The sequence below is a fragment of the Suricata suricatta genome, chromosome 12, assembly GCF_006229205.1.
Source record: "Suricata suricatta isolate VVHF042 chromosome 12, meerkat_22Aug2017_6uvM2_HiC, whole genome shotgun sequence".
NCBI lineage: Eukaryota > Metazoa > Chordata > Mammalia > Carnivora > Herpestidae > Suricata > Suricata suricatta.
Window position 1 is genome coordinate 39,261,253 of NC_043711.1, and position 15,759 is coordinate 39,277,011.

At 44.9% G+C, this 15,759-nt stretch overlaps 1 protein-coding gene and 1 long non-coding RNA gene across 10 annotated transcripts in view; one reads left to right on the forward strand and one right to left on the reverse strand.

The window, feature by feature from the left end:
• The window catches only part of LOC115274941, a 59,928-nt gene that overhangs the window by 41,463 nt on the left and 2,706 nt on the right, over positions 1 to 15,759 (forward strand). For 2 of the 3 annotated variants that reach the window (XR_003901332.1, XR_003901330.1), the window contains exon 7: positions 1,844 to 10,581. The exons of the other annotated variant lie outside the window; for it this stretch is intronic. This is a non-coding gene — a long non-coding RNA (uncharacterized LOC115274941). Of the gene's footprint in view, positions 1 to 1,843; positions 10,582 to 15,759 lie in introns of those variants that run through there. 3 annotated transcript variants of the gene reach the window in all.
• The window catches only part of ITPR1 (inositol 1,4,5-trisphosphate receptor type 1), a 324,913-nt gene that overhangs the window by 23,994 nt on the left and 285,160 nt on the right, over positions 1 to 15,759 (reverse strand). For all 7 annotated transcript variants that reach the window (XM_029918487.1, XM_029918486.1, XM_029918483.1 and 4 more), the window contains 6 exons: positions 13,260 to 13,424; positions 8,373 to 8,568; positions 6,945 to 7,037; positions 5,681 to 5,820; positions 4,941 to 5,106; positions 1,943 to 2,103 (listed from right to left, as the gene is read on the reverse strand). In XM_029918487.1, the coding sequence (XP_029774347.1) occupies positions 1,943 to 2,103; positions 4,941 to 5,106; positions 5,681 to 5,820; positions 6,945 to 7,037; positions 8,373 to 8,568; positions 13,260 to 13,424 (921 nt within the window). The remainder of the gene's footprint in view (positions 1 to 1,942; positions 2,104 to 4,940; positions 5,107 to 5,680; positions 5,821 to 6,944; positions 7,038 to 8,372; positions 8,569 to 13,259; positions 13,425 to 15,759) is intronic.

The window sequence follows — 15,759 nt, forward strand, 5'->3', positions numbered from 1 at the left end:
CATCTGGCAATATCAATAACTGGAGGGAAAAAAAGGTGCTGAGAACTTATCAGTTAATGTGTCCTGACCCTGGAGACCTAACAGAAAATCTGCACTGGCCACCATCAGAATTCCTAACCTTAAGAACTGACCCCGCTCCCAGCTGGCCCAGTGCCTCCGGCTCCCTCCTAGGCTGCTCTCTAATGTGGCTGTGGCCCAGTCTCCGACCCTGCACACGCCCCCTGGTTTGCTTCTTCTGAGCAAGCTACCTAACCCTGAGCCTGGATTTCATCTGTAAGAGAGAACATCATTCAACTGCATTCTGGAACCTGCGTCTTTTTCTCCTTCTCTGTGTTCATTTTTTTTTCTTTCCCTCTGTTAATTTATGACTCTCTCTTTCAAAGCCCCTTTAAAAGTCATCTCTGCTGTCAAACCTCATCGTTTCTTTTGGAGAGAACCTCCAAGTTCTCTCAGATTGGTTTCCCACTTAAGTTAATTTTAATTATAAACACAGTAAAAGCTGTGAAAGAGCTTTACAAGCCACAGAGTGCTGAATACTTACAGAATCTTAGGAATACCTATCCTCAGTACCCACAGCACCAGTTTAGAGCATCATTTCTTAAATCCACATCTGTTAGGTCTTTGGATAGATTCTTACTACTCCAAGTGCAATCGACCAACCAGTAGCCTGGGCCTCCCCTGGCAGCTTGCGTAAGTGTCCCACCACAAGTCCTGATGGCGCCTGCTTAGATCAGAGTCAAAACTCCAAACCTGTCTCCAGCTGATTTAGGTGTGCACTAAAGTTCCAGAAGCATGGGATTAGACATTAAGGACCTCAAGGGTACAGATGGCCTAGTATCCCCAGAACGCCCCCCAGAACCTACAGAGTTCTCTGACCTGGTGTCAAATGGGGGTTCCAGAATATTACCGTGTGACTCCTGACCTGCCAGCAATAAAGGTGCAAGCCTGGCTGCCTCTACTGCACACAGTGATATTTATATGAATAGACATCACATGAGATTTCTTTAGATAAAAAGCTTTAAAATCACATCTGCATAAAAAACAAAGAAGGGTTCATTTAGGATAACTCATTATCAGGCTGAGTGCTTAAGTCCTTGGCAACTGGAAGGAGAGTCAACGAACTGTGTCGTCTTTCTTAAGAGCTAATGGCTCCCTCTCCCCAAAGTGAGCTAGTGAAAATCACAAAGGCTCCCCAGACTTCACAGTTCATGCCTCCTCAATTTACTGAGGCCTCCGAACGTTTTAACGAAGTTCAGAAACCACAGGTATGAAAGGACAGCTGGCCCGGGACTCCCACGGCACACGTTTCATGCCTCCACAAAGCCCTGACCGAGAAAAATGCTCTGGAAACCTGCAGCAGCTTCCCCTCCTCTCAGGACATGGCCGTCACACTCCCCAACAGCAACAAGATTAATTTGGGACTCCAATTCCTCTGTCATACTATCCCTTTATGATGATTAGCGACGCATCTCCCTGAAACACTAGGCCAAGGCCAAACAAACAATCCATGCTGAATTACATCGACCGATCATTTTTAAAAGCTCTCTCTTAGGGACCAGGTTTTATTTAAGGAGAAACAAGAAGAGCATCCATAATGAAGAAGAGAGGCTGAGTACACAGGATGGGAAATCAGGGTACTGAGTTAGATCTGGGTGAAAACCCCAGCCCCAGCTAGGTGGCTGTGTGTGAGTCTCTTAGAGCCTCACTCTTTCCTCCTTTAAAATGGGGATGATACCACCTGTCTGGTGCTTCAGAGGTTCACTTGAGAGGACGCACAAAGTTTGAGAGTTTAATACCTCAATTATGATGAGTTCCGTAAACATGAGACATTGTTTCTCTGCAGTGTGATCTGCCTGCTGGCTCCCAGCACCAGGCCATGGGCCATGAGGACAGACCTGCTGGCCGGCCCCCACACGACCGCCTTCAGGAGCTTCCTGCTCACCTTGATCATTTCTGCCACGTAGCTCTCGGGCCCGGTGTACTCCGTGGAGTCCTTCACTTTCACCAGCACGATGAAGCACAGATAGTGCCACATGTTGTGTTCTTCCTTGATGTGCTCTTCAAAGGTGACAGTCTTGTTGTCAAACTTGTCTCTTTCCAAGCCTAAGGAGACACAGAAAGCCCCCAACCCCAAGTGAGCAGCCATGGTCTAGAAAATCCCGTGAGAGAACTGCCGTAGGGGAAGCTGTGGTTCCAGCTCCCGTCTTGTAAAGAGTTGGATTCTGTTGGCCTCTACATGCATTCCCTTTTATGTCACAGCAGGAAGACACAGGATGTGAGAGAGACGGACTTGGGTCTGAGTTCCACCTCTGCCCCTTACCAGTCACTATTTAGTCTCCATGTGCCTCAGTTGCCTTGTCAGGGAACAGGTGACTGCCACATGCTTTCCAGGAGTGCTCGGGCTTAAATGAGCACAGGTGTGACATGCTCACACATCGCGGGCAAGCAGTGAATGTGCGGTCCCTCCTCCCAGGGAGATGCCAAAATGTACACATGTTAAAAGATTTTAGAAAAGACAGAATAAGGACACAAAGAACTTTAAGCACATTTTGAACTCTAGTTGTTAAGTTTATGTTTTGAAGAGGCCTGGGTGAGCAATTGTGAGACTAGTTTTTGTGTATTCTTGGATCGGTCAAAGAGATACATGGTGTATCATGGGAGCCAGATTTCTCACTGTCAAAGAAGAGAGCACAGATATGAAAAGGGAGAAAGATAAACACCATGACGTTAGGTTGGAATTAGAGCTATGGGTATGAGCTCATCCTTTTTCACATGTCTATAACAATGGATACAGAAGTGTGTGGATACATATGTATGTGTATGCAAGCACCCAGATGTTTGCATGTACACGTGTACTCCTGATCCGCACCCTCATAACCTGACTGCCAGTGGCACTGAGCACACCTAGTCCCCAGATCTTAGCTTCTAACTACCATTCTCCACTAAAAAGAACCAGGACTTTTTGGAGAAATAGGTGGTACCAGGGCTGAGTCAGGGAAGTACAAGATAGCCTTGAACTGGAACAGCTAATGGCACTAAAAAAGTAAGTACATACAAAATTATGGTGCCATGACAAAACAGAAACCAGACTGAAGGGACTCTCTGGACAAATCTGGGGCAATCTGAGTATTAAAACAAATAAGGACACTGAAGGATTATAATCCACTGGAGTACATAAACATAGAGGAATCCATGCTGTTACAAATCCACAAGTACTAATGCATATACAGTATACATACATAATGAGGAGAGAGCTTTTTCTTAAAAGAACAAGACAGTTAACAAGTGTAGAAATAATAAAATGAGAAAAACATCACTGGAGAGCTGTTCCTAATAAAAGACTCAGGCAGGAATCATCAGGGGACATTAAAGCTAGTGGGTTAACGTTTACTTTGAGGGATAGTGGGGTATTTACGTCATCTCAGAGTATCTCCCCTTAAAATGTTCTTAATTACAACGAGAAAAATCCTTTTAGTGGAGAAACCTGGGAATTATCAGCTTAACCTAGTGATCAGAGTTCCTATCACTGGTTATGAGTGGGCATCTCATGCCTCCTGAAATGATGTACTGAAGAGAAAAAAAACACATTTCTTTGGTGTTCCTACAAAAAATGCATAGTCCCAATTCTACCATGAGGAAACATCAGGGAAACCCAAACCAAGGGACATTCTACATAATAAATGACCAAACTCTTAAAAAATGAAACTGGAGGCTAATGAGCCATGACAACTGAATGCAATGACATGACCTGGGCTTTTCATCTGCTATACAGGACATTTCTGGGATAAAGGGTGAAATCTGAATAGGGTCTTCAGATTGAGTGATAATAGGTATCTTTGTTAACTTCCTAATTTTGATAACTATACTGCGTGTGTGTGTCTGTGGATAGGTTCTTGTTTAGGAAATATATACTGAAATATTTAGGGATAAAGATGCATCATGCCAGTCAATCTCAGACTGTTCAGAAAAACTGTGGGTATGAAAAAAGCAAATGAGATAAAATATTAATATCTGGGGAATCTGGTTGAAGAGTATATAGAAATTCTTTGTACTAATCATTTTTCTGTAACTCTGGAATTATTTCAAAAACAAAAGACTTTAAGTGGTTTTAAGGGGGCAAAAAGCAAAGATTTAAGTTTTCAAATGGAAAATGCTCATTTTGTGAGCATATGTACCAATAGGAAATTTATATATTCAGTAACTATATTATGAATAATCCTGAAATGACTACTCAGCTCCCAGATCCCTATGTGATTAATTTGCATTTACATATGCTTTTCTGTAGTTATAGTGACAGTAGTTTCTTGGGTACCCCTGCACCTCTCTTCTGTCACAGTTTACTACTCATCGAGTGGCTACAATGTGCAGGTTCTGTGCTAGCTGTGTTACATAAACTAGCTCTTTTAGTCCCACAATGATGCAGTGATGTACTTATTATTGTACCCATTTCACAAATGAGCAACGCAAGTTCAGAGGACTGAAGTGACTATACCAAGATTACAGGACTACTAAGCAGCAGTAATTTAATCAGAACCCAGATCTGACTCTTGCACCCAGGCTCTGAACACCTTCACCATACACTCGAAGGGGGATATTCTTACACCTAATGCCTGATACTGTCTGCAGTGAAGACATCCACAGGCTGGAACCAGATGAAAGATCTCCATTCCGGTTACTTAGGATGGGACCAAGAGATGCTCAACAGCCCAGCAGACAGAAGACCCCAAGCCACGTTCATGTCAAATCACGTGCGATCCCATCTCTGCCACCCCAAGTTTTGTTTCTTAAAACAAAGTGGCACTGGTGACCCCTGCAGAGAATCAACGGGCACTCCAAACACCTCCTGGCCGAACAGCAGCAGAGTCAAGGTCCACCCAAGGCCAAGGGCTGAGACATTAGAGAGCCTGCGCCTCCCTGCTGAGGCCGGCTGCCACACTCACCACAGATAAAGCACGTGGTCTTTAAGATCTCCTCCTTCTTCTGCTTTTCACTCCTCAGGTCAGCAAAGGTGTCAATGATGACCCCAAAAATCAGATTAAGGACGATGATGATGACCATGAAGAAGAACAAGAGGTCATAGATTACTCTGGCAGCAAACAGGGGCTCCTGGAAAAGAGGTGTCATAATCAGTAATGTGACGCCAGTGTCCTTTGGTCCACAGAGCTCAGGGGAGGAGGAGGACTCGATGCACCCGACATTCAGGGCTCACCCTCACCCTACCGCTCTGCTCTATCACAGGTTAAACTGGGCATCAAACTTGGAAAGTTATAACTGTGTCCCTCCTCACACCCTTTGTCCAGACTGCCGGTTCTGCAAGTGTTGTGTGGCATGGGCATAAGAGCAGCCGTCAGGGAGATGTGTTGGGGCAGGCCGGACCCAGCCCTGCACGAGCATTCCAGTGCACGGCATGGGGCACCAAAGCTGCCCCTGCCCACACAGCGCTTTCCCTGCACGGCCAACACTAAGGGCATGGATGCAGAGGAGAGAAGCCTCAACTAGGTGTTTCTGCACGGCTCCTAATCACTACTCCAGCTCTGCCCTGTCTCTGGATTACACACAAGCTCTCTGAATGGTGCTCCCCATCCCCTCCCAGCTTTGCCTTCCCCTCAGGATCCAGCAACCTCCCCCCGCCCCACCCCCAGGCCACCCTCCGCTCTGCCTTCCCCCGGGATCCAGCTACCTCTTTGGATGGCTTCCTGAGCACATCTCCTACTCCACCCCCGCTCCTCAGCCCATGACTCAGCACTGTGACAATGCACATCAGAAGAGTCTCACACGTGTGCTCTTTGTCTTGCTCCGTCTCTTCTGCAAGGACCAGTTCTATGAACGTGGTGAGAAACAACAGCATGTGGGAAAAGACATACCATCATTTTGAGACTGAATAAAGAGTAGAACTAAGGAATCAGTTGTCAAATATTTTTTCCAAAAATTTGAAGTTATCTGGGGGCAATTCTGTTTTCATCACCAGCCCTTGCTAGATCCTCAAGCCAAGTCATAAGTGCCCTTCCCTGTATCAAATCTACAATATTTCCAATCCTTCTCAGAATTCAAACCCCAGTTCCAGCTCTAAACAGGCGTTTGACCTTAGATAAGTTGCTTAATACTCTTGAGTCACGAGCATGTCATCTCTCAGCTGAGGGTAATCCCACAGGACCCAAGCTCCTCACTGGTTAAATCCAGCAATGTTTTACAGCAGGTCCTCTGGACAAATTACTTTACATTGGACGGCGAACATTCATTCGTAATCATTACTGGAGGAAGAACCATGTCTTGCCGCCTACCTTGTTCTTTTCTCCAGATGCAGCGATAATGGTCTCGCTAAAAACACCAATCACTCCTGGCTTTCAACAACTTCATTTCTCCTTTGGATGTAGTTTAACCTTTTTAGCCTAACGTGTAAGATCCTTCACGACCTGGCCTTCGAATGACCCATCTGGCTTCATTTTTACTACTACTCTTCCTCATGATCATTATCTCTCTCAACACGGTAGATTCCACCTCTAACTGGAATACCTACCCCTCCTCCTTTGTCCAAGATTTTACCATTTTAGTTCAGCTATCACCTCCTTGGTGGTACTTTTACTCCAGTATCAGGCTGGGTGCCCATCTTCTGCATTCCATCCTTATTCCTAGCATTTGGCACACTCTAGGTGCCCACCTGCCTGCCTCCCCCACCACACTGGGATATCTTAGAAAACAGCACAGTCCCTGGTAACTCGAGGGCACCCAGGAAATAGTGGCTGAATTAATCAAGCAGATATTTTCTTTCCATGTAGACTTTTTTCCATTCCATCTCCCTTCTTTCTCTCCCAGTCTTTCCCCTTTCCTATTGGCCTTACTTTTCAAGAGTAAATCTGCTTCCATCTGTTTTCAATGTCATGAGCGCCATCTCAGCTGCCAGAGGAGCCTGTCATTAAAGTGGGGCTTAAGGCTAACGGTCCTACCTTCTTTGGGTGCAGGAGAGGAGCAGTTCTCCCCAGTCTCCACCCTACACACGTCAGAGTACAGAAACTCGCTTGCCAAACTCTCGCCGGCTTCTGGGAGAGAGAGGAAATTTTATGATGAACAATCTGGCAGCATATGGTTAAAATGTTTGAAGTCCCTAATTCACGGCTGATTAAACAATTCTTTACATAAATAACACCCTACATTCCTGCATATAAATTCAAGCAGAGATGCAATTTACACTTTCATTTGGTGATCTGGATGGGAAAGAAGCCAGAAATGTCAATTCCTGTAGGCTTACTAGAAATATCGCACTTAAATAGCACCTCTCCAACTTTAAAGACACACAGCTGAAACTCTCCGATAAATACTACAGAGCGTACAGACTTCAGCGAGATTTACACCAAGTCTGCACGGAAAGCATCAGCAGGCATGAGCGGAAATCCAAGGTCCAGACCAGTTTAGTTCAGAACCCTAAGATGGTTGGCAGGAAATTTCATTCAGTGTCAACTTGGAAGCTGGAATTACATGCCAAGAACGCAGCATTTAGGACAAGGCTGCCTGGCCCAGCGGGCGATAATAATTCTACTTTGTTCCTTGGACTCAAGGCCTCTGGCTACCTGTTAAACTAGTAACATTTCACTCAGCGGTATTAAAATATTTTAATTGACACAAAGGAACACTTGGGTGTCACTCACTGACACTTGGGTGTTTCATTCTCAAAACTGTTCTTGCTCTACATAAAAACAATACATGCTGTCAACCTTGCATATAGAAGACAAACCCCAGAGACAGCCACTACTGGGCGGGGTCCATATTTTAAAGGACATATTTGAGCTTTATTTTAAAGGACATATGTGAGCTTTTTAATTTTTAAAAAATATAGACAGATCCTATTATAGTTATTATTCTGCAGCTTGCCACCACATCTTTGTGGCTGCTTTTCCATGAAGGTGTATAACGATGTGCCCTAAGCGCAGGGCGAGCCACCTCAGAAGACTGCAGTCTAATGAGACACTTGATGTTTACACCGCTTCCGGTTTCACAATGGAGTCAACATCCCTCCATACACATCGTTTTTGCATGCAGAGGCGGAACTTTTCCTTTAAGGATCAATTCCTAGAAGTAGATTTACCAACCCTCCTATCTTTCGATGTATATGGTCAAATTGTTTTTGAATAAGTCATATTAGTTTAAAATATGACTTCAGGGAATAAATTAAGTGTAGGCTCTGGACACTCCCACTCAGGATTCAATATACCCTACTACCCTTTGAACAAAGCGAGGACGAAGTCCTCTATTCAGAATTCATGCTCTCAGTGCTAGGGAGATACCTACATTGCTAATGTCAACATTTTCTTTAGTTCACTTACAATTAAGTAATATTCTTTTAACATTAAAAAAATGATGAGAAGACTCAAACTCACCTGGAAGAGCTGTTTCATTGGGCAACCTGTCTACTTCCAAGATAAAATCATCTTTGAAGAAAAGATAGCCCACTATTGAGAACAGGTAAACCAAGATCAAAGCCAGAACTGCTGTCAAGATGATGGACCGTCCATTGCGAGTCACACTTTTAATGACGTTAAGCAGAGTCTCTTCTCTGTATACCAAATCAAAAAGCTTTAAAAACAAAGAAGACAAGAGGACAGTTTTAAGAAGCCTCTATAGTAGATGTGTGTGTGTATGTATGTATGTAGATTATGTATTTCATAACAACAACTTGATTTATAGAGAATTTACCCTTTTAAAAACTCAGAAGCATTCTACTACTACCTTAATACTACTCCAACTTTTAAGTACTAAAGTACTCCAACTATTAAGTACTAAAGTACTTTATACTTCCCTTAGTGAAAATTTCATGGGGAGAAATAAGCATAGGAAAGGAGGGCAGGAAGCAGAGGTGCTGGGGAGGGAGCAAATACAGGGTGATACCCATGACTTTCAGCAGGCAAGGGAGAGGAAAGTGATGAGCATGCGTTCATGTAGGGAGTAGTTACTGAGCTTCTGCTAAGGGCTGGCCACTCTGGAAGCAGGACAGGGCAAGCCCTGGTCCTTGTCCTCCCGGGGCTCAGAGCCTCACAGGGAAAACCACACCCAACGGGGCAGTGCAAGCAGAGGGGACTCTGGAGTTAAGAGGTACAAATCTTAGCTCAACCACACGACATCACACAGTAGGCTAGGTTCTTTTTCCTTCCCTCTGAGTCTCCGTTTCCTCATCTCCAGACACGAGGACAGGGAGTTGTAGTGAACAAGAGCTATGTGATGCATATACTGTGTACAGTACCATCCGTATGGCCAACCTTACATGCTGAGTGTCTCACAGTAAATGGTCACTGTAATTTCCTGATGAAGGGACTGGGCCAAGGTCCCACAGCTCCTTGCAGGGTCACTGATGGTGGTAATACAAGAGGAAGCCTAAACCTTTCCCATCTTTCTGGTGGGGGCCGGGGGTGGGGTGTGGTGAAAGACCTGACTATTGGTTCACAGTCTAGGCTTGCCCTCTGCCAAGAGACTTGCTCTGTGCAAGAAGTTGGACTGTAGGTACTTCTGGGTATGGGGGGACTGATGGCTGGTTTTTTCAGGTATTTGGCTGGAGGAAGAATACAGAGACGTAGAGGAGAATTCTGTGGGCTAATTCTTGGACCTGGGGGCTAGTTTTAATCTGGCCTCTGTGCTGACATTGGTTGGATTTTCTGAAGGTTCTGCCTCTTCGTGGCTTTGGGGAATGAATGCACAGCCAAGTGAGTCAGGGGACAATGGTTTGAATCCTCACTCTGCTTTTAATTTGTAGCAAGATTTTGGTTGAGGTCTGTAACCTCTCTGGACCTCAGTTTCCTCATCTGTAAAATCAGCAGATGAAACAGCTGATCTCTAAGTCCCTTCCAATTTATAGTTTGACATATGAATTAATTTTCTGGTCAATTAGCCCTTCTGCCTCCATAACGCCAATCTGTGTCCTGAGACCTGTGTGGAGGGCACCGGGTGAAGGAGGGTACTTAACAGGAAGGAAACGAGGAGGGGGTGTTTCATCAGTTGAAGAGTACAAAAGGCTAAGGTTGCTGTAAACGTTGGTTAAATATTTTCCAGCAAGCCACTATGAAGCAGTAAGTGAGAGCAACTTCAGATAGTCAACAAGTGACACTTTATTCCTAGGGGGCGGGTAAAGAACTCTAAAATTATATAGCTACCAAGTCCGTGAAACAAGTGATTTTTTTTTCCCCCACTCATCTATGCTTTCTGGCTTTGAAACAATGGTTATGCATTACTTTATAAAGGAAAAACTATCTTCTAATTAGAAAATTACACATGTTCAATGGAGAAAACTTTGAAAACACAGAAAAGCACACAGAAAAACAAAAATCACCATAAGTCCACCACCTAGAGACATCGACTTATGTTCTCTCCTTCTGCCTTTATTACATTAGAAAAAATGTAGTATATATAATATACCATAATACTGGCATACATTCAGCCTCTTTCACCAAGCAATCCTGAACATTTTCACATCATAAAGAATCACCTAGAATGTTAGTGTATGGAAAAACTACAGTTTACTTAACCAAAATACTTAATTTTTTAAAAACAGCCAAGATGTTTTCAATTGCATGTCATTAAAAATAACGCTGTGATGAATACCTCTGTACCTGCCTCTATACATACTTGTCTAGTTATTTCTTTTTGGAGAACTTCCAGGAATGGAATTGTCGGGTCAAATGTTGTAAGAGACGACATTGCCCCAGTGCTTTCCATAAAGGCTGTGCTGCAGAGTCCAGGCTGTCAGAGGACGGCGCCCGCGGGGGCACCTCCACATGAGGCCTGGGCACGCTCATGCCTCTGAACCTTTCCTTACATCACAGGCATAGCTCAGGAGCTTGCTGCTGGTTTAAACAGCAGGTCTTTGTTCAGCATTAAGGATGCACATTCTTCTAGGTTTACTGACCATATGGATTTCCTCTTCTGTTACGTGCCCATCTACGAACTTCACACATTTTCATCTCAGGGTGTTAATATCTTCTAAGGATTCGCCTGGATGCAGGCCCAAGACCAGGTTCAGCCAGTCTGGGGGTCCCTCCCTCCCACTGTGCCTTTCTGGCCTGTTGGCGTGGTACTTTCACAACCCTGGACATGTGGGTTTTCCCTGCTGAAGGTCTCTCTCCAGTTCCTCTGTCATAGGCTTGCCTTACTTGTGAAGTAATTTTATTGGTTTCAGTATTCTGTCCATCCTTGTCAATAAACATTTTAAAGACCACTTTTGACACCAAAAGTAACAAGTCACTTGAGGTCACAGACAAGTCAAGGCCTAGAAGCACACACAAGAGGCATGTAACCACAATCTAGTGTGATGCTAGTATGTTTTCTACAAGAGAACTGAGCTCAGGTGTCCCTGGAGGCTCAGGGTTACTCTGTGACAGATCAGAGATGTGACAGCAAGAATGCAGACTGCATTGTGAGACACCAGTTGCACGGAACAGGGACTTCTTCACGAGCTCCAGTGAAAGGCAATTCGCGGCTGTGCTTCACAACTGACAGGGCAGTCAACAGAGCTAAGTTGCTATCTGGTCTCTGGCACTTCCTGGGTGACTTTGGGTAAGTCACCTAACCTTGCCAAACCTCGGTTTCACCATCTGTAATTTGGAGATACCATCTATCTCCGCAGCCGCTGTGAGAGACTGTATGAAAACAGCACACAGGGAATGTTCAGTTAATGGCTGTGACGATGACTTTCCGGACCATGAGGCCTGTGAGGGCAGGGAGGATATCGGTTTGGCTTACCACAACATCCCTGCATGTGGCACTGGCACCAGCTGGCATTGCAAATGACCAAAAGGAGAGGACTTCAATGTATGGAGAAGGAAATGAAGCCAATGGGACATAAAATGTAGAATTGCTTGTCTCTTGGGAGAGATCTCTCAGTTGGGATGGGAGAGACCTGCAACTGAACTCTGCCTCCGTGCCCAGGAGGACTTGGTCTCCCTGACTCAAAAACCACATCCTCATCCAGGGACATCACAGCTGGAGACAAACAGGCTCACAACTATACATAGGGCTCTCAAGACTTCTGATACAGAGTGACCAAAATAGGCCCCATAATGGCCATCACAAGTACATCCAGAGACTTCTTTGCCTAAAACCTCATAGTCTAGCCAGACCTATTTTAAAATGAGGTAAAAGAATCCATTTCCCTCGCCTGCCAACATCCACCACTAATGGAATGAGCTAATCCTGATGACCTGAATGGTGAATTCTTTATGGTGTTTTGGATGGCAGAGGAAGTAAGCGATGACAAAGACTGTAATAATAGCTAGAATTGCGAAGCATCTTTGTGTGGTGGTGCTATTCTAAGGCCCTGACGTGCACAGTTGCACATAATCCCCGTGACGGCCATGTGAGGGGCACAGCTTGTTTTCATTTTGTAGATGGGGAAACTGAGGCACAGAGCAATTAAGCAATCAGCCCAGAGACCACACGGAGGACACCTTCCAGATCTTTCTTTGCTCTACTATTTGCAAGTTAAGACCCTCACTTTGAGTCAACACTTAGGCGTTGATCATTTTTTAACTTCACATTTTGATACTTTAGTCCCTTTATGGATGGATTTGCTGGCAGATAGGTCAATTTTATGCTTCCTGTCACTTGAGGTAGGTATAGGAAAAGGTTCCTCATCTACAACTACACTGGTCTAGATTCCCTCTGATGACAGGAGAGTAAGTAGATACTTGGTCTATAATTTAAAAACCTGCTCAGGAGGAAGGTGATGGAACCAACTCATTTTATGGACTATCAAGACATTAATCCCTTGGCTCAGGCTGGAACAAAATAACTTCCAGTGAAAAGGTCTCTTGGACCAATAAATCTACTGAGGTCATCGTCATGAATCTAGGGACTCAGAACATAGCTCCTACTCTTATTCCGTCACTACACGTTCTCCCTGGGAGGTGGATCCCATTAGAACTATCAGAAGAGGATGGTCTCAACATTCTCCTTGGCAAGTGCTGGCTGAGTCCAAGAAAGAAAGATAAGCAAAGATGCACGTGGAGGAAACATCCCCTGATACAGACTCTAGGCACCGTCACTGACAAGTCAAAGCTCCAACAGGCACACATGCAACATGACCCCACACTTCCTACCCTCCTACTAGCTGCCCTGCTCTCTGGCGAGCTTTCCTCTCCAGATCTCTGAGATGAGGCATGTGACCTCATGTTAGACAGGACATACCAATCACCATTAAAAGGAGGGGTCTGTGAGGAGACACAGGTCACAGGTCACTCCTGGTTTCCAACATGTAAAATCCTTCCACACTAGGAACTCACCAGCAAACTGTAGAAGAACTCGTGGACGAAGAGCCCCATGGCACAGATCAGCAGGTATAACAAATGGTAAAGGAACTCGACATCCAGAACCATGGCTCGGTAGCCTCTGGTGAATGTTCCACAGTTGCCCACAAAGCTCATCAGAAAGATGATTTTATTGCAGACCTGAGGATAATGACAGAAACAGCCACCTAAGCACAGATCATGACGAACTTCAGACTTTGTGACAGCTAAGGGCCAATTTTATGCAATGGTGTTTTAGCAACTATGCCCGACCAAAGCTTCCTTTCGCACCCAAGTGCCCACCAAACCCGCCAAGAACCATTTTGCAGATCTAACTCATATCATTACTTTGCTTTTCAGGCATATTTCACATTATGTGGTAGTCAAATAACTTCATGAGCAACAGTAATCAAGTGGCATTTGTATATGACAAAAACAAAATTAACACGTATTGAAATTACGATTTTCGAAATGAGATATGAATCATTTCTAACATTCTTATATGAGTTAGTCAAACACAGAAGTCACCTCAATCTATAAACCCTATGATCAGCATAAATATTAGCATTTTCTGAATTTCTGTTACGTTCTAGGCATCATAAGGGTTGCAGTGTAATGAAAAGCAGCTAGTTTTGGTCTTTCATTACTCCTAATTCATAGGGAAAATAAGAATTTTCTTGAGAAAAAAAAAGTAAGGGAGACTTCAGGATGAATCTGTACTTCTGCCCTCTTTTCTGGGAGTAACTTAGAATTTTTCCTTGGGGATCTGTCCCTTCCCATGTATCAGTCCTTGAAAACTGGGCAGGGCTCCATTCTAGTCAATTGGAATATGGATTTGGTCCACAATCACATGACCAAATGGAACCAATGATATCCACTGAGACCTTCCCTGGGACTGCAGCAAAAGACAACTTTGTTCTTTCCTTTTGGCCTTGAACCTGAGAGAAAGTAAGCTTTGAAGCTGCTGGCATCCATCCTGCCATACCACTGAGCCTCAGAGTACAATCACTGCAGAGCCAGAAGATGGAACTGGATCCTGCCACTGCTGTCTGGGCAACTGTATTCAGCGGCACCTGAAGCTGGCATCCTCCTTTCTCAGTCACAGGAAACCATGCATTTTCTCCTTTGATTACACTGGCATGGATCAGGTGTTCTGACATTTTTAACTGAAGGCCGATCTACTGTATGTTATAGTCTCACCTCGAACAGAAACTCCATGCCCAGAACGCTGTCTCTAGCAACATGTTGACAGAAAAACTTAAATCAAGAGGATGAAGAGAAAGCTTTTTGGATGTACTTGCTGAGACCATTTTTTGCTACCCTAGCTACCTCGGCCATAGGTGCTAGGGAAATCCTGCCAGTTAATCTGTTGGGTCAGCATAAGTGCGCTTGTCAGCAATCAGATAAGTGAGAATGCCAACACTCACGGAGAACATTAGGCTTTCTCAGACACGATAAACATTCAGTTTACCAGTTGTGTTTTTTTCCTAACATTCTAGCTATCTGTCGTACAGGATCTTTCATAGGGTGAGGAAGTATCACTGGCTCTGGATGACCTGTGTTGATGAGGTTTTGGGGTGTGGGGGCGGGGAGACAAAAGGCCACGCTCTGGTTTACCTTCCAGGACCTCAGACACGCCCGGGCTCTGGCTGTCTCAGCAGAGCAATTCACTTCACTTGCATCCAGTCAAGCCCCGGAACAACTTCTGCCCAGCTTGCCTCTATTGCTTCAGTAGCAAATACATATTCACGGTCTTGGTCCGGTGTCCCCAACTCCGACCGACCCTGCTTAACGGGTCTGGCGTCTGGCTTCCCACCCACTTCCCCATCATAGCAGCTCTGCCCCGGTCCCCAGGGGACTGTGCGAGGGCGCACGCAGCAGTCAATCTGCCCTTAGTACCTAATCCCAGTGCCTGCAACGGGACTGGGCTCAGCAGCACCCCTTCCCAGCATGCCTGCACCCCTGCACCTGGCCGCCAGGACACCACCCAGTCTGGCTTTGCCCCCACACGCCAGTGCTCCTCCTCTGCCTCAAAGCCACCCTTTCGTCTCCTACATGTCCATGTGAGCGCTTCCATTTTTTTGGTTCACTCTGAACACTTATTCTAGTTATTTCAGCTCCCTCCACCCAGCTAATGTGACTGGAAATGGTAATTAATTGTCTCCTCTGAGTCTTTCCCCCAATTGATTTATGTTGAAGAAGAGAGAACTGTGGAATGATTAAAGGCCAGAAACTCAAAACAAACTAGACTACTGATATAGGACAACCACCTCCAAACTGCTGAGTTTTCCCCTTTTTATTTACTTGTTTATTTTGTATTTCCTTCTTAAGTGGGTTCCTCTGCACGATACCTACCGTCCCTTCTGCAACACTGATGAGTCTTCATCACTCTGCTCATACACTTCCAAATGCCTCAGCTAACATCAATGATTTGCTTTGTCACCTCAAGCCTAGTAAGTCAACAGTCTAAGTGCATTTTTACCCCCAAAACTAGGTC